A 27,946-nucleotide genomic window follows, 5' to 3' on the forward strand; every position below is an offset into this window, starting at 1 on the left:
GAATGAATGAGTGAAGGAATAAGAACAAGGTTTTTTACACATGGGGACGTTTTTTTGGACTGAAGGCTCCTCTCTTTCTGTTTTGTTTATATGCTTAAATAATCGTAACGTTCGAAAAAAATCGCATTAGAAACCTACTCTCAATATATCTAGATTATACCGATGTCCTGGCCCTGGGTATATTAAGCAAAGCCATATCTCCGTTCCAATGTATTTACTTACGGGCACTCCTGGTGGTCTTAAACATATTCCAGTCAGGTTTCAGGAATACGTATAAGAAGTCTGCGAATATTTTTATTTATTTTATTTATTTATTTGTACATACTGCAGCCCCTATATGGGGCTATCGCAGGTGTGGGTTAGACAAAAAAAAAGTCATACAAGAAACCAAGTAAACAATAACATTAAAATTCACAAGAAATAAGGCAGATGACACAAATGAAACTCAAAATAGCAGCAACACTGAGAATCAGTACAAAAACGAGAATGAGTAAATACACTGTAATAACAAGAAAATTAATAAAATCAGGTGTGGTTAACTTTTAACAGGAAATCGTGTAATGGCAGTGACCTAATTGTTCCGGGAATTAAGTTCCAGAATTCAATGGTATGTGGGAAAAAGCTGTATTTAAATTTATTAGATCGAGCAAAGTAAGGCTTAATATTAAGGTTATGGTGACTCCTACTTGACCGAGGAATGTCTGAAGAAATATATATGGGATGTGAGACATGATAAGAAAAATTGACGATGCCATGCAGAAACTTCAATGACTCAATGTGACGGCGTATGGATAAAGGGGTTAGGTTCTAAGAAGATAAGGCACGAGAGGGTGAGAAATAGTGATCATAGCGACGATATATGAACCTAATAAATTTTCGTTGTATGCTCTCAATGGAGTTAATGTCGCACTGCTCATGAGGGTTCCAGACAGGAGAAGCATAATCTACGATTGGGCGAATTAAAGTTTTATACATTAGTAACTTAGTTTCCTTTGGAGAATTCTTAAAATTGCGCCTCAAATACCCGAGCTTCCGGAGTGCTTTAGTGCAAATGAAATTAATGTGTTGTGACCAGGACATGTTAGTGGTAAATATGACGCCAAGATACTTGTATTCTGAGACCCTGTGCAAGGTTAACTCGTTGAAAGTGTAATTGGTCAATGAAGGAGAGGCACCATTAGAAAATGACATTATCACAGTTTTAGTAAAATTAATTTTCATTTGCCAAGTGTTGCGCCAGGTACAGAAGCTGACAAATGAGGAATTTAGTTCAAGATTATCGTCTGGTGCGTTAATCACACGATACAAAACACAGTCATCCGCATAAAGGCGTATTTGTGAAGTGACGTTTCGAGGTAAGTCATTAATGTATAGAAGAAATAGTAAAGGACCAAGAACTGACCCTTGGGGTGCACCAGATGACACGTCAACTGAAGAAGAATTAGTTGAACTATAAGATACGCATTGTGACCGATGAGAAAGGAAACTGGCAATCCAACTAACCAAGTGAGAATTTTTCGTGATCATCTTAAGCTTTATTAAGAGATTAGAATGCAGTACAGTAGCGAAAGCCTTGGAAAAATCTATAAATATAGCATCGATCTGGGTGCCGATATCAAGGGCACAGAGGATGTCGTGTGAGAATTCTGCTAGTTGTGTTAAGGTGCTGAAACCTTTCCTAAAACCATGCTGAAAGTTAGAAAGTATGTTATTAGATTGCAGAAATTCCACTATATGTTTGTGAATTATGTGCTCCAGCATCTTACATGAATATGATGTTAATGAAATAGGTCTATAATTAGATAAGAGCTGCTTATTACCGGATTTGAATAATGGGTGTACTTTGGCCAGCTTCCATGAGGATGGAACGATGCCGGTATTGAGGGACTTTTGAAAGATGATGGTTAGGTAGCGAGCATACCACAATGAACAACGAACGAGAAAAGGATTGGGTATACCATCAGGACAGGTTGATTTTTTAGTGTCTAACTTTAGTATTAGGTTTAGTACACCATGCTCATCAATCATGATATCAGTAATCGGAGTTGTCACTTTAGGAGGGTCAAAGGATGGAACTTCGTGGGTATCTGATTAAAAGACAGATTTAAAGTAGGCATTAAAAGCATCAGCTGTTATTAACGGATCATTAGTTGTTTCATCATTGGCGATTATAGATGCCGATGTAGACTCTGTTGGCAAGACAGAGCGCCAAAATTTGCGAGGATTAGTTTTTAGAAGATTTCCTAACTGGACATCGAAGAAACGATCTTTTGCCGATTTCGTAAGTACTCGCAGTTCTTCCTTTGCCCTTTGCCTTTTAGGCTTGATATGGATGTACGTTCAATGATAAATCATGAAAAACAAGAAATCCCGAATAAAACAGATTTTTAGGTTTCTTTTTTAAGTTATAGTAACGAAAAATTTCTCATCAATGTTCCAATTTCCATGAAATTGCTGCAGCTAATGGACATCTTGTAACTCAAAGAAGTACCGCTTATGTTGCTCAATGGTTTCCGTATTTTGTATTCCTGCGCGGCGCGCAAGTGAAAGAATCTGATTATCTAGTTGATCCTCAATATATATCACAAAGGTTCACATACAATATTTGGACATGTGTCCCACGTATTCGAACTCCGACTAACTTACAAGTGTGTGGAAGATTGTTCAAACAAATAGGTGCAGTTCATGAAAGTTGTGTGACACGTGTTCACTTGCATTGTCTTCATGTAGTCCCGCTTTCAATATCTGAAATATAGTGCGAACTTTGCGCCCCTCCCATGGATGTACCCTTCTTCGTCATTTTTTTTTCGCCCTTCCCTGTTATTTGCTCAAAAACAGGTACAGATACCTGTAAAACGGTTGCAGAAAAGAGCTAACGTTTTACAGGACCATAATTTCACCTGTTAGTTTTATATGACACACAGCGAACGCAGAATCTTGTGTTTTGTGATTTTACCTGGAGCTCCTTTCCGAAGTAACCGGTAATAATACGTTGAATTTTTCTTCACTTTGCGCTAAAACGTAAGCGGAACGAGATTAAGAGGGATTGGCCTTCCACTCAAAGTGCGAAGCGAAGCACAAAGAATGAAGGGAGAACGCACGTCTTGGCGCGCGTGCAGGTTTGGAAGCAAGAAGGCTTCAGTACCAGGCCTCATCATGAACAACTACATGAGCGCGTTCGCAACGACACCCGACGTGCCAAATGGTCTTAAAGGCGGCAAGCAGCCTAGGACATCCATGGTCGCCGTGTTCGCCAAGCGCGACGACCAGCGAGTCCTCCGTTTCCAGGCGGGGGCCGGAGGAGGAATTCCAGGAATGTGGGCTTTGGCTGAGGTAAGCGATGTGCACAGAGATAACGAAAAGCAGACGTGGTAAACGCGGCTGCCGTTACCCATTTTCATATTGGCCTCGAGCTCCACCACTGAAAAAGCTAGCGCCACCGTCGGCGTGACGTGCTAGGAAAGATCACGTGGACATAGCGGCCTTGTCGGCTGCTTCGGGAGCCCCGAAGCGAGCTGAAAACGAGAGTTTCAATTCCCTCGTACGCTGCGGTCCTCATTTAGTGGCGAAATTTTCCCGCTTCGAATGTCTCCTTTACAACGCATAAAAGCACTACAATAGGTAGTGGCTGCCTTTGAAGGCGCGCAACATGGTAGGCTGCTGCTCGGTGCCACAATGCCGGATGTACGCAACGGAGCCCGCAGTCAGCCTTATTCACATGTAGCCGCAGGACAAGCTGCGTGAAGTGTGGCTCGCGAAACATAAAACCGGCAAACATCGGCTACAACTCGGGTATGCAGCAAGCACAGACGCGAGGAAGATTTCTGCTACGGCGCCCGGTCTGCGATGCTCTGAAAACGCGCACTGAGACGCTCGCCCGAGTCCGCTGCCCGACTAATGTCATGACTGTTTGGTCTATGAACTTGTCGATGTTATAGATACTGGCAAGTTGAGTGGAGTGGAAAGGCAGCGGTAAGAAGCACATTTTAAAAAGCATGGCATATGGTAATGTTTGTGTTATGAATTAATGCATGCACTGGATTACAAAAAAGGAGCAGCGGGAAAATGCACGCTGAGAACACCGATAAACATACAGTGCGACGCAACTCGAGAAATAATGTCGAAAGGTCAAAGAATTTGGAAAAAAAAAGATTAAATCGTCGCGACGGCACATCACAGTCCCCGTAGGCGTCGAAGTCTCTACAATGGAGTTTGTTTTGAACAGCTCTGATAACACCCACGCAACAATGGTTGCTTGTATACTGTCAAATGTTCATTTTTTGCGGCCTAAAGCTCATGGCACGGTGCGGAAACGCGCGCGCGGAGAAAGCGAAACAGTGCGCGGACAAGCATCCAGACGCGCCGGTCGCTGGGAATCTGAGCGATTGCTGCATTTAGGCTGGGGTTCTATACGCTCTATTTAGTTATTCAAACATATAGGAACATATTTCACATAGCTTGGTCTCAGCGTTTACCTACCTTTCACGCAAGAAGCTGGTTCGGGAGACTCCATCGCGGCGACCGAACGCAGTGGCGTTCACTGTACGTATTCGGTAAAGAGATAGCGTCTGTAAACGATTGTGTGCTTTCGTTTTGCCCAAGATTATTATTTAGACAGTAAGAAACTTCTCTCGTTTCGAAAGTACTTACAGAAATGTCCGGGAGAGCTCGCGCGTGGTGTTTTCAGTGAGCGCTGACAGCAAAACCTATGAGGAGCGCGCCACGTGATCCCTCATACTACGCCAGCGAGGCGCTTCCGATAGATGGCGACTCCGTAACTCCTCGCAGCCAATATTGCCGTTTCGGTCAGATATGTAAGTGCAAACTTTTCGTAAATGTTTCAGACTTAGACCGGAAGAACCTGTTGTGTAAATTAATAAAATATGGGCATCGGCGAATAATATGTTTCAAGTGGCAAGATACGTAATGTATAGTTTGGTGTTTGTCTATGAATGTCGTTTTCTTCAAATGGCCAGTACGCCATGAAACGGGACACCATTTCTTCGAAAGCTAAGACGCAGTACGTCAAAAATGTTCTTCAGCTGCAATCCCGAGGGAGATATTTGGTCGAATGCGGCTGTTTGGTACTTGCTTATGAAATTTAGCAGAACACGGGTTTTGTGATACTAATGATAGAAAAGAACGAAAATGTTTTTACACTGCAGGCACGACGAAGAATCGCACTATGAATACTTCAAACCACAAGCACCTTCGTCACAAAGACGACAGTGGCTTCTCTGCTAAATACAAGTTCTGAAACAACTGGACGATTGCTTTCCTGCCCCAGCTAGCGAACTTGCGACAAAATATAAAGATTTTATACGGGTACTTTGAGGCACTTTGGTTTAGAAATGTTAGCTCCGTGCCACGTTCTGCATTTCGTTATAGAGGTGTCGTTTAGTTTTTGTCGTGCTCGGTGCACCATCGCCAGTAACAAGAATCAATACGTAACTTTAGCTCTTGGGTGTCGTTGAAGAAGTGAAAGATAGCTCACTCTGTGGTAGTATCTATCATGCGATGGAGTAGATCCGTCAACAAAGTGAGCCAAAGGACATGTTTGACACCTTCATACTGCAAGATTTGACGTTTTAGGACATATACTTTTATCAGCAGGACAACATTAAAGTTACACGCTCGCAAAAAGGTAGTGTTGCGGGCTCACAATTAACGTTTTTCCAGCAATCTGTGTGCCATCTGCCAAATAAGGTTTTTTTTGCACGAAACGTCCTTTGGAATGTGCAGTTTACGCTCCCTTTATGTTGTCAATAAAATGTCCACTAAGGAATGTTTCCAGGGAAATCAGGAATTCCACAGAGCGCAGTACGTCTGGTGCCCAGCACGAAAAGCATGCCCGATCTCTTAACTGGCAGCTTAAATGACGGCCTCTAGTAATGTTGCATGTCGCTTAGGGTGATGATCAACTTTGAGGCACAAACAATGGCTACATCAAGGTAGACCGAAGAGATCTGCCATTTCAAGCTGGCCAATACCATGGACACTATAACATGAAACTATTGCAAAGTTTTCTATTCCAATTCTGCAATCAGCCATCCGCGATTGGTCAACAACTTTTTTCGACCATACCCACTTCATCTGTCTCTCATGCGAAGTCATGAAAATCGCGATAGCTTCCTATCTGATGACGTATGCACACTCGTTATGCATGATTTCACCGAACAAGAGAAAAATACCTATTTCTGATTGGACGTCTTTTAGCCATTAGCCCTCGGCCATGGGCTAATGGCTAATGGCCCGCATTAGTGCCCATCGACGAAAAATACTTCCGCTGAAGAGCCGGTTCGACGCGTCGCCTATTTTTGGCGGACAGGAGGTGTACGTTCTTCTTGATGTTGTTTGGACGATGATAATCGACGCACAAAAGCAGAGTTGCATCCTTTTTCTTCGCCGACACTACAGGAGACGCCCATGAGCTTTCCTATGGCTGCATGATGTCGTCATGCAGGATTTTGTCGACTTGTTGCGTTACAACTTCAAGTTCTTGCGTCGAAACTTGGCATGGGTTCCAGCAGAGTGGTCGAGTTCATTCTTTGGTTAATATGCCATGCCTAGCAACAGGTGTTTGTCTGATGTTTAGGGGCTGCAACGTAAGTTTATTCCAAAGTTTTCTATTTCATTTGTGCCATTATCCCTCCCTGTTTGTTCAAAGCGTTTTTGGCCACCACTACTTCGTTTGTCGGTCAGGCGAGGTCGCGGAAACAGCGATAGCTCTCCATGTAATATTATGTATGCGCATTGATTAGGCATCGAAAGAGAAATAATTGTTTCTGATAGGACGCCGTGTCTCCATTTGCCCTCTGCTATTGGTCAAATGTCTTTCGTGTGCGTCCACTTCATCTATCTGTCTCGCAACGCCATAAAACTCCCTTATGAAAATGACTGTTGAAATGTTGTTGGCATATTGTTGACGAATTGTTGACTCAATAGCCTTTCAACAATACCTCAACAAATATTGAAACCACAGAGCAATAATTCAACAGTAAAGTTGTTGGGCAGTTCACAACAAAAAAGTCGTTGACTAAATTCTGTTGGTATATTGTTGAATAGTGTTGAGTATTATTGAGCCATTGTTGAGTAGTTTTCAACAATAAAGTCGTTGACTAAATTCTCTTGACATATTGTTGAATAGTATTGAGTATTGAACCATTGTTGAGTAGATTTCAACAATAAAGTCGTTTACTAAATGTTGTTAACCTATTGTTGAATAAGATTGAGTCACGAGCAATATTGAGTTTCGAAGTATATGTGAAAAACACACGAACATGCGTATGTGTGCGTTTTTTGCATATATATGTTGCTCTACTGATCACTTGTCACCATTGCATATATACAGGGTGTTGTTTCACGTTACTTGAACCATAGATGTATATACACGTGTTTCAGCTAACTTTACTCAGAGTTTAAAAATATGCCGATGCACCATAAGACGATGTGACCAAATGCATGTTGCTCACTCTTGTATGTGTTACGCTATTCTTGTATTTTTCCTAAGTAGTTAATTAGTCAAGAAAATTAGCCATTCTGAAGGAACAAAGTTAGGCGAAAAATTCCAATTAGAAAGTTCTAGAGCACTTTGTAAAACGTCCGATTAGGCCATTTCTAACTTTCTATCTATTAAGTGTTATTGTTTTTCAGCTTACTGCGGATGCCCGCGAAATACAAAAAATATCACCTGACATACCCGCTTGCGCGCCGTGCTTGCAGCGCTCTCAAACGAGCATACCATCGAGCAGGGTGTGCTGCCGCTTAAAAGGCGACAGGGCAGTGACGAAGGCGTTGGCTGAGGTATTATAATTGACGCCAGCGACGTGCTTCCCTCGCTGCGGTTCATGATGGCGATAAGCAGACGAGTGTTCACACCGGTTAAATGGTATATGTTTTCGTTTGTGCGCGGAAGGCTTAGGAGCAGTGCAATCACGACTCGCAGGCGGGCATGTCATGTGGTGCTTTTTGTATTTCGCGAGCATACGCAGTAAGCTGAAAAACACTAATGCTTAACACATAGAAAGACAGAAACGGTTTATTCGTACGTGTTGCCAACTGCTCTGCAACTTGCTAATTGGAATTTTTTTCCTAACTTCCTTGCTTCAGAAGTTGGTTAATTATCCTTGACTAATTAGCTAATTAAGCAAAACACAGAAATAGCGCGACACGCTACATACCAAAGGGAGCAACATGCATTTAGTCGCATCGTACGTCATAGAATGCATAGAGTTTACACTCGGCCTAAGGTTAGCAGGAAGAAACACCCTGCATATATATATATATATATATATATATATATTGTTGCAAGCACGGGGAAAAGGGGTTTATTCAGGCGTGCGAGAGCAGGAACGGCAGGCTACGAACAACAGGAATGGCCGCTGCACCGTCTTCGTTCTCCTCTTCCCCTCTCTTCTTGTTCCCCGCGCCCCTTTGACGCGCTTGGACGTAACATACCTCCCCTCGCAGACAAAGCCCCCTGGGCGAGTCAACTAACTTGTCGTGGCGTGCATGATTTCAACCGTGCGACATGTGCGACTTGTGTCCTAGCAGAACGTCTACCAGTGTTCGTGAGGCGCGCGAGAGTATAGTTCACTTCGCTGACTTTGTCGATGACAACATACGGTCCATCGTAGTTTGCCAGCAGCTTTTGACACAAACCGCGCTTCCTTGTGGGAGTCCAAAGCCAAACGAGATCACCAGGGTTATATGTAACTGGCCGATGTCGTGCGTCGTAGCGGGCTTTGGAGTTTTCTTGTGATGCCAAAGTCCGAAGACGCGCAAGTCTCCGAGCCTCTTCAGCGAGGCACAGCGTATCGGCGACCGTAGGATTGTCGTGGTGGTAAAAAGGGAGGACAGTGTCGAGCGTATACCGGGGCGGCCGAGCATATAGAAGGAAGAAGGGGCTGTAGCCGGTTGTCTCGTGCTTGGCGGTGTTATATGCGTAAGTAATAAACGGTAGAACTTCATCCCAATTCTTGTGATCGGACGCAACATACATGGAAAGCATATTTGTGATCGTTCGATTAGTGCGCTCAGTGAGGCCGTTCGTTTGCGGATGATATGGCGTCGAGTGCCTGAGGTGCGAGTGACACAAACGCGCAAGCTCTTCCACTATATCCGCCGTGAATTGACGTCCCCGGTCGCTTATGATAACACCAGGTGGTCCATGTCGTAGAACAATAGCGTGAAGTAAGAAAAGCGACACTTCGGTGGCAGTTGCTGATGGTATAGCCGCCGTCTCGCAATAGCGTGTGAAATAGTCGGCGCAGACGATTATCCAGCGGTTCCCCTTAGATGACTTTGGAAAAGGGCCTAACAGATCAATTCCAACTTGCCGAAAGGGTGAGCTGGAAGGCGGCACAGGTTGAAGGAGACCAGATGGGGCAGTGGTTGGGCGTTTCCGACGTTGGCACTGTATGCAGCTGGCGACATAAAACTCAACCGAATGTCGCATCCGGGGCCAGTAAAAGCGTTCTTGAATGCGATAAAGTGTGCGCACAGTGCCTAAGTGCCCGGAGGTAGGGTCATCGTGCATAGCCTGAAGGATTGCTGGCCGGAGACGCTCCGGCACCACTAGAAGGAAGCGTGCACCCGTGCTTGAGTAGTTCCTTTTGTACAGGAGCCCGTCACGTACACAGTAGCTGCTTGTTGCACTTGAATGGGCAGAAGTAAAGAGTGGCTCCAATTTAGTGTCTGTCCGTTGTTCTGTTTTGAACGCATCGACATCTGGAAAAGCGGGTGTCACAGAAGCGACGAGATGATCAAAATCGTCTGCGTCGCAGTCCGTCGTGGCAAGCGGCATACGGGAAAGGCAGTCTGCGTCCGCGTGTTTTCGGCCACTCTTGTAGGAAACAGTGAAGTTATATTCCTGCAACCTCAAAGCCCAGCGCGCAAGGCGACCACAAGGGTCGCGAAGGTTCACGAGCCAGCACAGGGAATGGTGGTCTGTGACGACTTGGAATGGGCGTCCGTACAAGTACGAGCGAAATCGCTGAACCGCAAAGATTACAGCGAGGCATTCTTGCTCTGTCACCGTGTAATTCCGTTCAGGTTTGCTTAATGAGCGGCTTGCATAAGCAATCACGTGCTGACGGTCGTCATAGCGTTGGACCAATACGGCACCCAGACCAACGCCACTAGCATCTGTGTGGATTTCTGTCGGCGCAGTAGGATTGAAGTGGCGAAGGATAGGTCGAGAGGTTAACAGGAACTTCAGCTGAAGAAATGCAGAATCGCACTCGGGTGTCCACTCAAACTGTGCGTCTTTATGTAGCAGATTTGTCAGAGGATAAGCGACGTCAGCAAAACCAGGAATAAATCGGCGAAAGTAAGAGCAAAGACCCAGAAAACTACGAAGTTGCTTCACTGACTGCGGTGCACTGAATGCCTCGACAGCTGCCGTCTTGAGGGGATCAGGCCGGATACCGTCTTTGTCAACAAGATGACCCAGCACAAGGGTTTGACGGTCACCAAATTTACATTTCTTGGAGTTCAGAACCAGGCCGGCGTTTTTGATGCAGTCGAGGACAATATCCAGGCGCGTATTGTGCTCATTGAATGTGCGCCCGAATATAACAACGTCGTCAAGATAGCACATACAGATGTTCCATTTTAACCCACGCAGAATGGTGTCCATGAACCTTTCAAAGGTTGCTGGAGCGTTGCACAACCCAAATGGCATCACATTGAATTCGAATAATCCATCCGGGGTTATGAAGGCTGTTTTCTCTCTGTCTGTCGGGTGTATCGGGATTTGCCAATATCCTGAGCGCAGGTCCACTGAAGAAAAATAAGAGGCCGAATGAAGGCAATCGATTGCATCATCAATCCGGGGCAGCGGGTAGACATCCTTCTTAGTCACGGCGTTTAATCTTCGATAATCGACGCAAAATCTCCAGTTACCGTCTTTTTTCCTGACGAGTATGACCGGAGCTGCCCAAGGACTCGAGGACTCTTGTATTATCCCATTTTTCATCATGTCACTCACTTGTTCCCCGATTATCTTGCGCTCGTTAGGCGACACGCGATAAGGCTTTTGCCTGATCGGGCGCGCAGATCCCGTATCGATAGTATGGCGCGTTCGTGACTCGGGAATCGAGAACGCTTTGTCCGGCTGCGCAAAGTCAAACACTGACAGATGTTTAGAAAGCGTATCCACCAAGGTATGGCGCTCCCTTGTGCTGAGCGACTTGTTAATCATAGACAGAAGCTTTTTGTCTGAGACTTGGCGAAGGTCAGCAGGTTCACACGGCGAGTCTGTTAGTACGGCTACGGACGAAGACGTGTATTCTGTGAAGTAGGCGAGTTTCAAGCCGTCCGGAAGCAAGACGGGTTCTGCCGAGCAGTTGGCCGTCCACAAGCCAGCACGCCCGTTGCCGATGGATACCACACAATGAGGGACAAAAACGTTCTTCTTCACACAATTTAGATGCATTGGCTCTACGGAGGCATCGAAACTGTCTGGCACTGCACCGCGACATACAACCGGCACGCACACCGAGGTGGACGCAGGCACAACAGTATCTGCAGACACACAAAGTTCACCTTGACTGCAAGTCTCCTCTAAGAGCCCGGACGAAACATGGCCATCGACGCAAACTTCCCCCGTGCGACAATCAACAGTCGCACCACACTGCCGCAAAAAGTCGATGCCCAAAATCACTTCGTGCGTCGATCGGGGAATAACTACAAACTCCGTCGCGAAAACTCCACCAGCCAAGGACACTTCAGCAGTGCACACACAAACAGGGCGCAACGACTCGCCGCTCACTCCACAAAACGTTGCAGCCTGGTCCCACGGAAATACAACTTTGCGCCCCAACCGACCTTTAAAACCGAGACTCATTACGGATACAGTTGCCCCGGTATCCACTAAAGCCATTGTAGGAACACCATCCACAAGTACATGCACTTTGTTCTTAATCATAGCAACTGCAGGGGGCATTTCTGTCGATAGCACGTGTCGAGCGACCTCACCCCCATCGGCCGCGCTAGCTAGTTTTCCGGTTGTGAAGGCGAGGCTGAGCGGCGCACTGGCGATGGAGATTGACGTAAACGCGGTGCACGAGAAGTTGGCGGTGGCGTCAAACTCCTGTCAGATGCCGGCGAGCGGCTCCGGAAGCTTCTCTGCCAGTAATCGTTGCCAGGAGGGACGCCAGCTGACCAAGAGGTGGTGCATGGCTGTTGAGCTGTCCTCGTAGGAGGTGTGGTCCTTGTTGAAGACCCCGATCGACGATTCCACGTTGTTGGGCGACGATTGCAAAATCTCGCTATGTGGCCCGCGACACCGCATTGGAAACACACCGGCAGATGCCGCAAATTTCGATGTTCTTGCACGTAGTCACGCATGTTGCTGTCGACTGCATAGCCAGCAGGTGGGTCCCATTCATCATGGCCAGGCCTCGGCCGCCCGGAGGCGTGCGAGCGGCGAGGGCGTTGGTCGTAGTCATGATCTTGATAGCTCAGGGTCCCTCTCGTTTGTGGGGTAGACCTATACTCGACGGTCGCTGAGTGAACCGTGGGTTGCCATGCGGTCGAAACGGCCGTGTTTCGCATCTCGTGTGGTAAGTACGCACCAGCGATGCCGGGGGTGCAACGGTACATCTCTTCCCGATGGAGCAACTCTTCGCGAACAATCTGCCGTATTGTTGATGGAAGGTCAACACACGAACTCGGGTCTACACTTGCCACCGTTGTGACATTAGCCAGGCGACCAAACTTCGGTATTATCCGTCGCATCTTCAGCGTCTCAAAGGTCCTGCAGTGGCGAATGACGTCAGACACGGAATCCAAGCTTTCTTTGCCGATCAAAAAATTGTAGACGTCTTCGGCTATCCCTTTCAACAAATGTCCAACTTTGTCCTCTTCGGACATTTGAGAGTTCACTATTTTGCACAGTTTCAGGACTTCTTCGATATAAGTCGTACAGGTCTCGCCGGGAATCTGAGCTCTTTGCGAAAGCGTCTGTTCGGCGCGTTTCTTTTTTGCGCTAGAGTCTCCAAAACACGCTCTGAGCTCCTCTACGAAAAGCTCCCATGAAGTGAGCGTGTCTTCGTGATTCTCATACCAGACGAGTGCTGTGTCGGTAAGGGAAAACACAACATTTGACAACTGTGCGGTCGAGTTCCAACCATTAGATCGGCTCACCCTTCGGTAGTTTGTGAGCCACTCGTCGACATCTTCTCCGGCTTTTCCTCCGAAAGTGAGTGGCACCCGGTAGTATTGCCACGGAACGCCAGGTGCTGGCCTTGAAGCCGCGTCAGAACCTTCGGGAATCTGGCAGGCGTATTCAGTCATGTCAGGTGATGGTGGCGGAAGTCCGGCAAGTCGACGGCTTCGGCGAAGTTGTAGCAGCGTAGGCTCCGTGGTTACGAGCTGTACCCCGCACCGTCCACCAATTCGTTGCAAGCACGGGGAAAAGGGGTTTATTCAGGCGTGCGAGAGCAGGAACGGCAGGCTACGAACAACAGGAATGGCCGCTGCACCGTCTTCGTTCTCCTCTTCCCCTCTCTTCTTGTTCCCCGCGCCCCTTTGACGCGCTTGGACGTAACAATATATATATATATATATATATATATATGCAGTTTGAGAAGACAAACGTCTCTACTAGCAGTGACAAACAACCGATGATTGGACGCATCCTGCATTTCCATCGGCGTCCATTATAAGGGGGCAGTGCCCTGGCTGTGTGTTAGGAAACGGCATTGCATGCCTCCATGTTAAATATGGTCAAGGTGGCGGAGAACGTTAACAAAATTCAAGTCTGGGGTTTGACGTGCCAGATCCACGCTTTGATTATGAGCCGCACCGTAGTAAGAAACTCCATATTTATTTTCACCATCTGGGGTCCTTTAACCTGCACCGAACGCACAGTACACGGATGTTCTTGCATTTCACCTCCATCGAAATGCAGCCGCCCCGACCGGCATTAGATCCCAAGCACTCGGGTTATTAGCGCAACACCTCAGGCCACTATGCCACCACGGTGGGTGCGGCGGATAAAGGAGTGAACATCGTTTTTACAGAGTGCGTATCGCTTAGATGTTACCCGTTAGCACGCACAGAACGAAACGAAAAGCTTGGCTGATATGTATGTCATCGTGCTCATATTTCACATGTGTTTGACATAAAAACGTTTACAGCGCAAACACATGCAACCACAAAGTAAGGGACAGGACACATTTTAATCATATTTCACATGGAGGCCACATTCTTTTCTGTGACGTATGTGACGAATGTGTTGGGAATCTGCTCGGCCACCAAGCAGAATCTGCGCTGCTATACGTTCTCGGTGACAAATCGCACAGCGCAGAAGCACACACACAAATGTTTAAAGGGACACTAAAGTGAAAAGTGATTTCTTCTGCATCAGTAAATCACCGTTCTACAACACCGAAAACACCACCCTTACAACGATAGGACGTTTGGTAAGCGAGAAAAAACGCAAGAACGAAATACGGGTGGCGACGCCTACTTAAGTTCCCGCACCTGGGGGCTGTGACGTCATGGATTTTGATGGCATCTTCTAGGGCCTACTAATCATATATAGCGGTACAGATTCACTACATTGTGTTCTAAAGGAACCAAATATTAAACATGCCAAGTTTCGGGAACATTTATTCAGCCAACGCGGCCCAAATGCGAAAACAAACTTTGGAATACCTGACGTCACGCTGACGTACCGGCGCTGGCGTTTCGGCGCGAAATTCAAATACTGATACTTGGACCTTCATTTTCTCATCTAATATTCAAACTATTTTCTTGAAATGACTGCCTGCAGGGTTCTCAAACAATGCTTTATTAGTCTACACTGATTTATTGTTTCCCTTTAGTGTCCCTTTAAAAGAATGGGACGACAGACCGCCTGCAGTTTGCTGTGACGTCGAAATAAGAAGCACAAACAGCGACGTTTCTGTACTTTTCTGGTCAATAGTTCAGTTCGCATGGTTGCGGCACGCATTACTTTTTTTTAAAATCCAAACGACGAAAACTGTGCGCGCACAAATTAGCACGGCGTTTGCGACGTTTGAATTTGGCGCCTTTTCCCGCGCACTCCATTAGCTCCGGCCGGTGCACCGCGTTACTGCGCTAAAGAAAGTAGTTCATCAAAGAAGTGAAGCAAAAAACTTTCATACACATGCAAAGCGCAACAATTGTTCTGTAATAACATGACATCACAGAATTTGTTATCAAATAGTACAATTTATGATAATATAAGCGTGTATTTGTATGAGTGTACATGTATGATTGCGCGTTTGCGGTGTTGATGCTTGGAGCATTCCGGCGAGTTCGTGTACGCTGTTCGCTTGAAAGCTTCCTGCTTTTCTGCGTTCTTTGTGTGCTTCGCTGTGACATCTTTGGAATATTCCTGCGTGTTGCTCGCTTTTTATGGGCTTGTTGCCTCGAAGATCGCCATGATCGCCTCCGACTCAGCGTCATCAAAGGTGAGTTGATGTTTCGAATTCCCCTTGTTCGTCCATTGCGAAGCGGTGTACGGGAGCCCGGAAATGAGTTCAGCGCCTGTGCGTGTTTTCCGCGGGCCTCTTTTCTAGTTTTCATTCCTAGCACTATCCTTCCGTTGCGAGAATTGGTTGTACAGCACTAGATTTGTGATATATAACGTGGAGCTTTGTCCTGGTTTAACTTTACTCTCCGCTTGTGGTGACGTAAGGCAGCTATGTGGTGCCAGCTAAAACAGGGCTGTTGTACGCCATGATTTCTGATACGGTGTTCGAGCACCGATTGAGTTAGCCTTATTAATGAGCGCATAACAATGCGACCTGAAACCATCCGATCTGTACTGTAATCGAAGATATTTCGTTTGCGCCACGCTAGTACAAGGCGTGTGAGTGAGCTGTAGCAACAAAGGGGGGGGATCAGCGAAAATGTATTCTGTTGCGCTGTTCCCTTCAGGATCGAGTGACACCGCGGTGCTTCAACGCCACTATCTGTCACGCCGTGCGGCCGACGTTCGCGCGACCGGAAAACACAGAGGAGGCTGTCTCGCAATAATAAAAAAATTCAAGTGTGTACACGCGATTCTATGCGATACGTGACATACAATAGGGGTGATGCCACAGAGTGCTGCGAAATCACCGAGTTATACGCCTTGCCAACCGCGTGTGTTTTGTTTTCCACCTGTTAGCGCGCATTCAACTTTCTTTTTTTATCTTCTCCGTTCGGTGTCATCGAGTGCTTCGCCCAAACGGCTTCGCGTAGGTACTCTGCATTCACGGAAAGGCAGATTTCATGGCACTCCAGGTCCTACTTTACTGGGATAGAACATTAAAGAAATGTAACAGCGTGAAATTTCAGCTTTTCGCACTTTAGTAACTGATTGATGTAACAAAGTTTTAAAATCAGTAAAGGAACGAGATAAATGCCTGGCATATCTGCCTTGTCGTCCCACTGTGTTTCGAGGCGGCATGTATATGTTATCGGCAACATAAACATCAATAATTAGCATTGTTTCTTGTGACCATAGAAGTAGCTAGTTATGTCGACAAGCCATTTTTGCTTTGAATTCGAGCACTACACAGTGAGCAGATTGAAAGGGGAGCGCATCGTTGTGAACTAAATGACGACGCTTTGCCACAAGCTTGGAATAATGTTTTTTGTCGAAAGAGCAGGTCTGTGAAATTCTTTCTTTGAGTGTAAGCAAAACTTCAGTAGCATGGTAGACGGGGAGTTAAAGAATGTAACACTGGGGCCTTATATGAAGGAGCTGCCTTTAATATGTGGCCATAACAGTTAAGTAGATGCGTGGAAATAATTTTTAATATAAGTAGAGGAATGTGAAATAAATTATTTGACAAGCTCACACTGCCATTGGCAAGAGCAGCCACACTTTCGTGTATTCGATGACTAGTCATTTGTATCCGTCCATTTATGTCAGCCTAATGGTCCATGTAGCTCTTTTGATTGTCGGTTTTGCTGCATCGTGGCTTCACGTTTTAATACTGACATCTTTTTTCAGATTCAAAATGAGCTGGGAGACGCCCCAGCTGGCACGCTAAAGGTGAATTCTTTGGTCATCCATTCTGTAGCGTCACCATGATCAAATACAGTGATGCCGTGAAAATGTATTGCAGGAAGCAGGAAAAAAAACATTGCTGATGCAACTGCAAGGCATTTGCTCCAGTGATCAATTGGTGCAGAGTGCCTTCATTAGGAGACATGGTGCCTTTAAGCACTCAGCTGAAAGACTTAACAACTGCACCGGGACTGGGAGTGAATTCAGTGTCACTTGTGAACATATTAAACGCAGAATGTGTCTTTTTCAGTGTATATGCCTGATATGAAACTTAGTGTGGACATTAGTGGTCTACATGAGTGAACATCTTTATAGTTTTACCAGAACGAAGGTATAATGGCCTATGTCATACAGCAGTGCACTGCTAGATGTATCAAACCAGAACAGCAGCACCCTTCGAGAAAGATGGCTGAAGAACGAGCAATGATCGGGGCTTTCTGCATTTCAAGGGCCAAATTCCAAAAAGATTGATGCCGAGCTGGATGGTGCGAAGTGCCGGTCACCACCATGCTCTATCTTGGCATTATGTCTTGTTAAGATACAGAAATTGCATCACTGCTCATAAATTGGAAATTGGAAGGTTGAGGGGAAGTGGAAGGGCTCCCCTCTGGAGCAGCCAGTGCATGCCCTTTGCTATACTGATAATCCTACCTTAATGAGAACCAGTGATGCATGTTAACCTATTACGCAGCCAAGTGCATTCCTTGTTTTGTATTAAGGGGACACTAATGACACCCTAAATGAATTTTAAATAAAGCATCGTCTTAAATAACTACTTCTGTAAATTTCTTGGTAGTTGCTTGATTATTAGAGAAAATAAAGCTCAAAGTTTAATTTTCTGAGTATCGCCCCAAAATCTTCGTGCTGACACCTCATTGTCACATCATGGATTCCAAGTATTTTTTCATACTTTGGTTGTATTGGTTCTGTAAATGTTCCTGACGCTTTTTATTTGGGTTTTTGGAATATGATGAAGAACATCTTTATTTGTAAAAAAAATTGCTACACCTGAACAGACGTCATCTAAATCCATGACGTCACAGCAAGCGGGTGTGGTAACTTCAAGGCAGCACTGCCACCAATCTTTCCTCTTGCTGCTTTTACAGTTTACTCGGCCTCTTGTCACGGTATGAGTGAATCTATTGAATTGTAGGAAGGTCATGTACAGATACATCTAAAATAATTTTTCTCTATAGTGCTTTCATGCCGTAGTTGCTTAGGGGTGTTGGCACAGCTCCGCTAAGCACGAGGTCACAGGATCAAACAACCGCATTTTGATGGAGGGTAAATACAAAACTGCCCAGGTACCTTGCAGCCTAATTTAGTAAAAATTAGTCCAGAGTTCCCCACTATGGCGTGCCTAAACATCAGATTGTCATTTTGGCACTTAAAATGCCAGAATTTAATTAATTTATATTTCTTTAGTGCTCCTTTAAGCTGTAGAATTCATGATCTCTGCAGAAACTCATGCTCAAAGTATTCTCCATAAAGATTAAATAAACAGTAGATATAAGTGTCTATTTATATATTGAATTGTGGTGATACGTGATGACCATTAGAACGGTGGTACAACAAAACAGACAGAATTGTAATACAATGTGTGACGGCACGATGATGCACATCGAGGAAATGACCGAGTCTCCCTAGAAGTCCCTGACATGGACATCAACTGACTGTCCACAAACTTCTGAGTTCACTCCGTGATCTTGTGCAGCCTGTGCTTTGCGAGTCGATTAATTTAATTGAGGTGGTGGTTGGCACATATTGTCCTTGCAACTTATGTACATTTCATACAGTGGAGTGGAATCCTCACACATTACATCTGGAGCACAGCAAGTGAACATGATGTGTAGTGGTAATCTTAGTAATGATCGACAATCATGTCCCTCTTCGAGCTCCTAATGCTGCTTGCCAACACAAGCAGCAGCAGTTGCCCAAGATAGCGGGAAAGAGATTCATTGAAAAGTGGCATATGCCGAGGGTCGCATAACCAGTCACCCAAGCTGTTCTGACGGTTGATTTTGAACTCTTCCCTCAACATAGCAGCCCAATCTCCCCATTAGACCATGGGCTACCTATTGACACAAATGGATGGGAAAATAGAGACCTGAAAATATGAAGTATCCTAAGAATGGTAATCACAATAAATAGTACTAGATGTGCATTAGCTCAAGCTCTTGGGCCAGTTGGTGCATGATGAACTTGAAAAAGGGGGGTACCAGCAAAACAAAGGACGCGCACACACGGAAGAGGCGTTAGACAGGGAGTCCGTGTCTAATGCCGTTTCCTTGTGTGCGTGTCATTTGTGTTTCGCTGGTACTCCCCTTTTTCAAGTACTAGATGTTTGGATACTTTGGTTTATTATTCTTGTTTGTGCTGGATTGTTCTTCTGAAACGTGGCATCCGGACAGCATAAGAAGCGTGTAAGAAGTCCAGTTTAGCATTCTAGATTTGCAACAGGTACTTTTTTAATTTATTTGCAGTAGGGCTGTTGTGTGAATGTGCTTGGAAGGCTTAAAACTGTTTTGCTAACATTTACTTAAACGTGCAGGTTCACATAGGTTGAAGGAGTGCACATTGAGAAGGTTATCCTGGCACAGCTTACCATGGCCTGCCACGGTGGACCAGGAAAGTTTGCAAGGGCCTTGCTTCACCATGTGTTCACAGAGGAGGAGCTCATGGGCCATTTGGCCTTTGGAAATAACACCAAGGGGCAAAAAGGGCTCTTGACCTCACCAGGGTCAGTGCTGTTATAGGCAAGTACCATATATCCTTTCTGGTTGCATTTTTACATTCACATTTTTTTCTAAAATTATGAACTTGCCATTGGCATAACAAACGACTTTCAAGTAGCCCGTGTGCGCAGTTGTGTGCTACGATAGCCTACTATTTGGAATGACTGTTCATATGATCATAAGTGCGTAATGCCGCCATACACAAATGCTTCTAAAATTTGAAAGCTGCTTTCACTGCTGAAAGTTTTTAGTGGCTCCACCACATAACATGAGCTGCATTGGCGCATTAGCAGTGCTACATGGCTGTCATTGCAAGGAATAGTTGTCTGTGAAGCACGCTCCAAATCTATTGGCATGGAGGACATGTTTAATTAGCCTGAAAGTGTTATTCTAATACATGAATTGCGGAGAAGCTATGCTCAAGTGTGGTTACTGCTCAGCTCGAGCAGGAGCACGTTCACCAAATTGCAGAAATCAAAACAGCTCTCCAGGTTCTGAGATGTGAAACAGTAGTTTCACCAATTTTAACAGACCACATCGAATTAAGGTTGCTCCTATATTGAAGGAGGTCCATGTGATGCCAGACAGCAGCCTTTTAGCAGAGGGAACCTGAGTGGTGTGGCAATTTTCTTTTGGTTGTTTCGATCAAAGAAACAACATTGACAGAGTTGCAAGCATTGCTGTCAACAGTACTATGTTTAGTGGGCGCTTACTCATTCTAAGCACTTAACCTATGACTCGTATTTATTAACGCACACTTTATCACTTTGTATTCTAAGATATGAAAAAAAAATATTTATGTGGCTTTTCCCCATATACTTCAATAAATTGAAAATAGGCTCTTGGGGCCTAATGTATAAAGCTTCTTACAGTCCATCAGACATGTCCACTACTCCCATTCTGAAATTGTTAGAATTGATTCCTGCTTCCTTACTTCACCTACCTGTTAACAGGGTTATTATGAACCATTGCCAAGTAGATTATGGGCTTAAAATAATCAAAAAGATGAATGGGCTTTTCTGTCGCTCTCGTTTAGCCCGTTGAGGGTCACATTTTGGGGAGAAATATGCCTCTCTAATTTAGGAGCTAATATTTTTCGTGGTTTGCAAATGCTCAAAACTTTCGAATTGAATAGTGTCCTATTCAATTTAGTCTTTGAATGGTCACTATTTGTAAATGTGAGTATTCTAATATTTCGAAACACCAATAAAACATGAAATTTGAGCCAAAGTACGGTAAATTTTCACGTCCAATAACATAGTATAGACATAAAACGTAAGAACTTGTAAGAATAGCAGACCAGGCTACATTACTTAAGTAGCTGTACTTTAGAGGCTGTACAGCAATCATTTATGCTTACTGAAGAGTCCTGTGCATGTGAAGAAACCTTTTGCTGCTCCATTTGTGCTTTTAATAAACAGCTCTTCATAACATAACAATGACAGAAACTTGCAAACATTAATAATACTAGGTTGTGAGCCTCATCTTACATTAATTGTGATATCAGCTGTTCATTATTCAGAAGCTATCCATTATTTGATTTGCTTCTAGCATTATTCGGTTTAGCCTCAAAAATCACTTTTCGTGCACTCTTAATATTTTTATTGCAGATTTAAGTTCTTCAGAGTGACGTTCCGAGAAAATGAAGTGGTAAATAATATTTTTAAATAACGATGAAGTGGCAATACCATTTCAGTATTTGCAGTTTTAGATGTTTTATTTTTTTATGCAGGATAAAGCAGCATAATTTTTTTGTGTAATGAAACTTACAAAAACTTGTGGCAACACTCCCAAATTACTGCAATGACAGACACCAAGGAGCTAAGTGAAAATCAGTTTTGGAGAAACCCATGGAGCGACAGCACTTTAAGAATATTTTCTAGAAGCCTCAGAAGGTTGCAGCACCTCCAGTGGGATGCTAGGCAACACTTTGTTCTGAAACGGCAAATTTTTTCAGAACGTTCCGTCACAGCCACAGATGTACGGCAGTAAACCCTAAAAGGGTTAAAGAAGTCAGTCCTATGGCATATGGCTCTTAAAAGACAGCATTTCTTCGTATCTGTCACATTCTGCATGTTTCATGCTAAGCAGCTTGGTGCACAACTACATGGAATCCTCATTATAACAGTAATTCAATCGTTGAGGCAGAAAACATACTTTGCTGTAAGCAGTGTCTTCTTTAATGTAGAAAGTCCTAAGTCATTGTAAGGCGAGAAGTACATTCCGATTGCATGTGAACTCAGGAAACCTAACTTCAAATGAAGCTACACTCAATTGTAGTGACATGACAGTATTGTATTTGGAGCATGGAAAAGCACAGTTAAATGCTGCACATTTTAATTATGAAAGTTACAAGAAATAATTTAATTGTCAGTTCAGGTTTATTTATGAACAACATGAATTTTTTTCACCATTTTGTTTCTCAGCAAGCAAAGTTCACATCTTCGACATTGAGGATATTCGTAAAGTTATTTTGCTACAGTGTTTTGTTCCTCTTTGCCCTTTCCTGCATTTGACACTTAGTGGAGTGCCGTGCCACACAGAATCAATTTAAATGGTCATGCTGCAAAGCTGTACCCGTGGAAAGTTGGAATTAAGCTACACAAATACATAAATCAATTTCATTATAACAAGGGCATATTGCATGCCATTCTTTTGCATGTAGAAGTTCCTTTTTAAAACTTGTTCTGGCTTCTTCTTGTTGCAGGCTTCACGTGTCGCAAGTTTCCTGGTACCAACATGCCCTATGTAAAGAACTCTGGCCTCGCTTCTCGCATGGGACCAATAGCCTCTCAAGAGCCCAAGTTGGACAGCTCAAACCAAAACACAAGTGTTGTGCTTTTGTAACTCTCGACATTTTTATATTTTATGTTAGTCTCCTGAAGGGCTCAATTTGGATTTCTCAAATGAGCATACAAATGTTGTGCCTTTCTATGCCTTGACATTTTTATGTTAATTTTATTTATGCTAATTATGCAAGTCTCCTGAGAAGCCCACATTGGATTGCTTAATCCAGAATACAAGTGCTGTGCTTTGTTATAGTTCACTACATTTTTATGTTAGTTTTTGATATGGTTCCAGTAAGGATAGTGTTTCCTTATTAATATATTTTTTAAGTATCTTAAGTCATTTCATGCCAAACCACCCAATTTTGTCAAGAACTGTTCCACTATGGCAAAGCATTTCAAGTTTGCTTGATTTTGAGTAGGTACAATAAGAAAAATTTTGAGAAAATTTGCTTTCATACATACACTTGAGTCATTCCAGGGCAACCAACCAGCGTTTTTTTGACCATCACAGATATAGTTGAAACTCCGAACTCTTGCTCCCCATTTATTTTCCTTCGCAAAAATTTTTTTGAATTTTGGCAAAAATTTATTGTTCTTGCCCAGCTAAGCTAGAAGGCACTGATACACGTTTCTTTTGAAAGGGAAATTGTATGATCCAGATATTCAGATGATGTTCATGTCAAGAGACAAGTGGTGTGACTGCCAAAATTTGCAAAGTTTGAATTTTCTTCTAATGTAGGGAAATACAGAAGGCACAAAATAAATATAAAATCAGACTGGTTGACTTGGGATAGCTGCAAAATATTTCAAGCCTTGTAGGTTCAGTTGATCAGCTAAAAAAACTGAAAGTTCCAATTTTTTGCAAGAAGCTTCGTGTTGAAGGTAAAAAATTAGCTTTGGAGGTTGGCACAAAAGTATGTCGCCCATCGTTACACAGCCCTACATGTCTGCTATGCATGTGACAAGTAACAAAAAGGTATTCTTTAAGTGCAATAAATTATTTTCTCTAATGTTCATTTGTGGATCACACATACAGCATAAATATAGCATAAATATATGAAGCCATGTCAGCTAGCAAGGAAAGATTGTTAATATAATTAGCCACAAAAACTACTCAACAAACTGACTGCCTTTTTTATCATTGCGAAGGCAGGTGACGTCAAGCGCTGCAGCTGCAGTCTCAACTTGTATTTTTTTAACATGAATGCAAAAAGTGGTCGCCAGTGGTGTCTGACCACATCAGACTGAACAAGGCAAATATGACTTTTATAGGTGAACACGTTCTGGCTCTGAAACAGTGGTAGCAAACAACACCACAAGAATCTGTTCACACTTATGTAGGTTTTCAGTCTTAATTATGAAGGTGTTTTCTACTTGCATCATCATTGGGCTCCAGGGAGCAGGGCAGAAGTGTCCTGCTCCCTCTGTGTTGCATTGCAGTGCGACATGCCCTTTAAAATGCTTTGTATGAACAATATCAGCGCTCTTCCTGGATTTACTGTCTACATAATAGCCGATATTTCTTTTTGTAAACTGTATGAAAGATATCTTTTAACACTGCAGGATTCCCTCACATATTAATACGTACGAGGTCTGTTAGAAAAGTATTTGACTTTTTTTTGCAGACACCTGATGAATATGAAACAAGCGCGTTTTCATCAGCCACCCTTGAACCTTTTCGCGCATGCACGAATTTTTTCCCGCCTGCCAATAGCGTGAATTGCTGGGACGCAGCATTTGAATGAGGTAGTACACAGTGCTCTCGTCGTTTTTTTATTGCAAGGAAAATGGCGGAGCGACTGGAGCAGTGCTACTGCGTCAAATTTTGCCAGAAACTGGGCGACAGCCACGTGGAAACCATTCGGAAGATTCAGACTGCTTTCGGTGACTGCGCTATGAGCAGCACACAGATTAAGGAGTGGTACAACCAGTTTAAAGACGACCACGCATCGGTGGAGAGCGAGCCACGCTCCAGTCGGCCATCAATATGCCGAAATGACCAGGTCATTGCCTAAGTGAACCCTGTGGTGATGCGGGACCGTCGTGTGACTATCCAAGAAATTGTGGAAGAGGTGGGCATCAGCACATTTTATCCACATTCCATTATCACCGAAGATTTGGCCATGAAGAGATTTGCCCCGAAATTCGTTCCCAAGCTGCTCATGGTGGAGCAAAAGCAACTTCGTGTTGAAGTCTCACAGACATGCTGGATTCCACAAACAGTGACCTCAACTTCACGAACATCATAATCACTGGTGACAAGTCTTGGATGTATGTTTATGACCGGGAAACCAAATCCCAGTCATTACAGTGGAAGCATTCCACGTCACCAACCAAAGACCGCTAAGTGCGCATCAACGTTAAAGTGTTGCTGACTGCTTTCTTTGACTCCCGCAGTGTGGTACACCACGGGTACGCACCACAGGGTCAAACAATCACTAAAGACTACTACAGGGATGTCCTCCATGGCCTATGTGATGCTGTGTGGCGCAAGATACCAAAGTTGTCAACAGGAAATTGGCGCATCCATCACGACAATGCTTTTCTCGCACTTGATTCAGACTCTTTTGGCGAAAAACCAGACTCCTGTAGTTCGACAGGGTCCTTACTCTCCTTATATGGCCGCCTGCAGCTTCTGGCTATTTCTCAAAATCAAGAGGCCATTGAAAGAAGCACAATTGCAGACAAGAGAAGACATGGCTGCAACGACAGCTGAGCTAAACTCCATTCGGAAAGAGGCCTTCTCGGAATGCTTCTAACAATGGCAGCACCGCTGGGAGAAGTGGCTGGAGTCCCAAGGAGACTACTTTGAGAGTGATTAGGTTTCCAACGCTCCAGTTATCCCAGTTTTTTTTTTCTTCAGCCAAAGGTCGGATACTTTTCTAACAGACCTCGTATTGATATTTTATGTGTAATGGCTGTATGGTTTACCTGGCCCACACCAAACACAAGCCTCGTTGCGTTAGAGCATGTGTCCCTTGGCAATAAAATGCAGACACTAACACCGCTTCTCTGTCATCTGTGTGGAGACGAAGCCAGCTTTGTGGTCTGCATTCCCAGCCGGCAAGCAGTGCGCACATCCGAGAAAAGTCGATGCTGACAAAATTTCAAAAAAGAATTTCTCGCATTTAAAAATAATGCCTTTTTTAACTTCACACATGCATAGCAGACATGTAGAGCTATCCAATAATGTATCACATACTTTTTGGCCAACCATGAAAGCTGTTTTTTCCTTCAACATGAAGCTTCTTGCAAAAGATTAAAATTGGTTTTTTTTACAGGCGATTAGCTGAACCTTCAAAGCTTCACATTTTTTTGCTATGCTATGTCACCTGGGCTACCATTCTGTATTTAATTTCTGTCCTGTGAATTTTCGTTACGAAAAAAAAAACTAACGGATTGCAATTTGACTCATTTTTGCCGGTGCCGAAAGCAATTGAAGTATTCAAATATTTAAAAAATTGGCTATTTTGGCAGTTGCATCACTTCACCGTATTTCCACGCACACCATTTGAAGGCCTCGATCAATACAATGTGCATTTGAAGAAGAATGTTGATTGATGTCCTCTAGCTCAGCTGAGCAGGAAAACTAAACTGTCACCAAAGTGCTACAAAATATCTGGCAAAAATAAATAAAAGTGGGTAACGAGTTTTGAACTCTAGTAAACATATAGTAATGTTTCAGCTATATGTGTGCTGTCAAAAAAACGCTGGTCGATTCGGCATGGAATCGCACACCTGCAAGTGCATCTGTGCCATTGTCAGAGTTCAATAAAAACTGCATTTGACATAACTTTGTAAAAATAACTTATTGCTTTCTAAAATACATGAGTAAAATTAATAGGTATAAGTCGGCTTAAATTTAAAATGCAACGAAAGATATCTGGTAATGGCATGATGTGCCTTTCATGTTTGCATGAAACCATATCTTTTTCTGAATTCTTTCGTTATTTTTTTGTGGCAGTGAATAAAATTGTAATGGAACTCTCACAAGGAGTAACTTTGATTCCAGCACATCACTAATAGCTGTTTTTTTTCCATATAAAAATCTGAAGTAGTTAATATGAATAAGTCGCTTGATATGGAATGACCTGCGCAGGAACGTTATCATGGCGGAAAACACAACTGGATCATGCAACAGCAATGCAGCATAATAAATTGCTCCCATCAGCATTACTTATTGTGATTGCCATGTTTCAGAAGTATGTAACGTTTACCGAAATTGGCACATACCATTCAAGCAACAAATAAGGATTGTACAGTGATCCTTTTTCAGTTTTACAATCTTTAAGTTGTCTGTGCCAGGTAGCATAATTTTTTTTCTTGAGCTGGATTATTCAGAGGTGGAGATTACTAGCACAAGAAATGGAAACATTAAACTGATTCTCATAAATTTATTAATTCACTTATCACATCACGGCACATATTTCAGTTTGCAAATTGTAGCCAGTGATTTTGAAAGACATATTCACTTGAAATTAATTTCCAGGATGACACCAGTTGCGAAATTTTTCCATAAATGTGAGAAATACATGGGCATTCCAGTTACTTTTGTGCTTCAATGCATAACAGTGCGTTCTGTTAAAAAAAAGTAAGTGCTACAGCAGTGCATTTCTACAGCCAGTTTGATGGCATGTGTCTCGTTACTGGTGTCATTCTGAAAGTTCGTTCTAAGTGCATACACCTTGTAAAATTACCGTCTACAATTTGAAAAGCTTTATTAGGAACTGAGTTTCTCTTAATCAGCTGACTATGGTGTCTTGATTTCTCATGCAAATAATGTTTGGCACTCTGTATCTAGAATTATGTTAGCTGCAACAGTCCTTGTTTAATAAATTCCATGAAACTTAAAGATAACCACCCTGCATATCAGGTCTCAGTTGAGTGCTGTGGGCTCAAGCAAATCGTGCCATAGTAATAGTACCACTGGCTCCCAAATAGAGAAAGCAAGTGCCTTTTTTGAGTGCTCTTATTAACAGTCATGTCAGTCTGCTTCTACATTTAATTTAGGTATTTATTTTTAAAAATTTATTTCTTTTGAGAAATGAGTTTTACTTGAGGGCCACACAGACTACATCTTCAGTATTCTGTTTTGTTATGGTGTCAAGCTGCAGGAAGTTTGTACTGTGCAATAGTATTTAAGAAGTTTCTGATGTGCTCAAACTACAAATGGTTGTACATTTACACAGATGTTTGTTTACAAATAAACAGTTCACCTAGAAAAATGGTTTTTGTCTGCATCAGTTCAGCACTCTTAATATTGTGGAGGTCCATCCACTCTGACAATTGAAAAAAGTGGCATAACAGTACTGCTAGCAGTTTTACAATATGGTTTATTACAGGCGATCTGGGAGCATGCTTTTGAGCCCAGGGTGGCAGAGGCCTGC

General features: G+C 43.6%; 1 protein-coding gene and 1 long non-coding RNA gene across 2 annotated transcripts in view; both read left to right on the plus strand.

Annotated features, from left to right (window-relative positions):
* The window catches only part of LOC135899106 (glutathione hydrolase 1 proenzyme-like), a 146,329-nt gene that overhangs the window by 71,756 nt on the left and 46,627 nt on the right, over positions 1 to 27,946 (plus strand). Inside the window, exon 11 of the mRNA XM_065428382.1 lies at positions 3,120 to 3,333. Coding sequence (XP_065284454.1) covers positions 3,120 to 3,333 — 214 coding nt within the window. The remainder of the gene's footprint in view (positions 1 to 3,119; positions 3,334 to 27,946) is intronic.
* On the plus strand, positions 15,215 to 27,784 carry LOC135899104 (uncharacterized). Its single transcript, XR_010563536.2, has 4 exons — positions 15,215 to 15,446; positions 16,979 to 17,020; positions 19,587 to 19,791; positions 22,478 to 27,784. It is a non-coding gene; the product is annotated as an uncharacterized lncRNA (long non-coding RNA).

Source organism: Dermacentor albipictus, chromosome 7 (genome assembly GCF_038994185.2).
Source record: "Dermacentor albipictus isolate Rhodes 1998 colony chromosome 7, USDA_Dalb.pri_finalv2, whole genome shotgun sequence".
Classification (NCBI taxonomy): Eukaryota; Metazoa; Arthropoda; class Arachnida; order Ixodida; family Ixodidae; genus Dermacentor; species Dermacentor albipictus.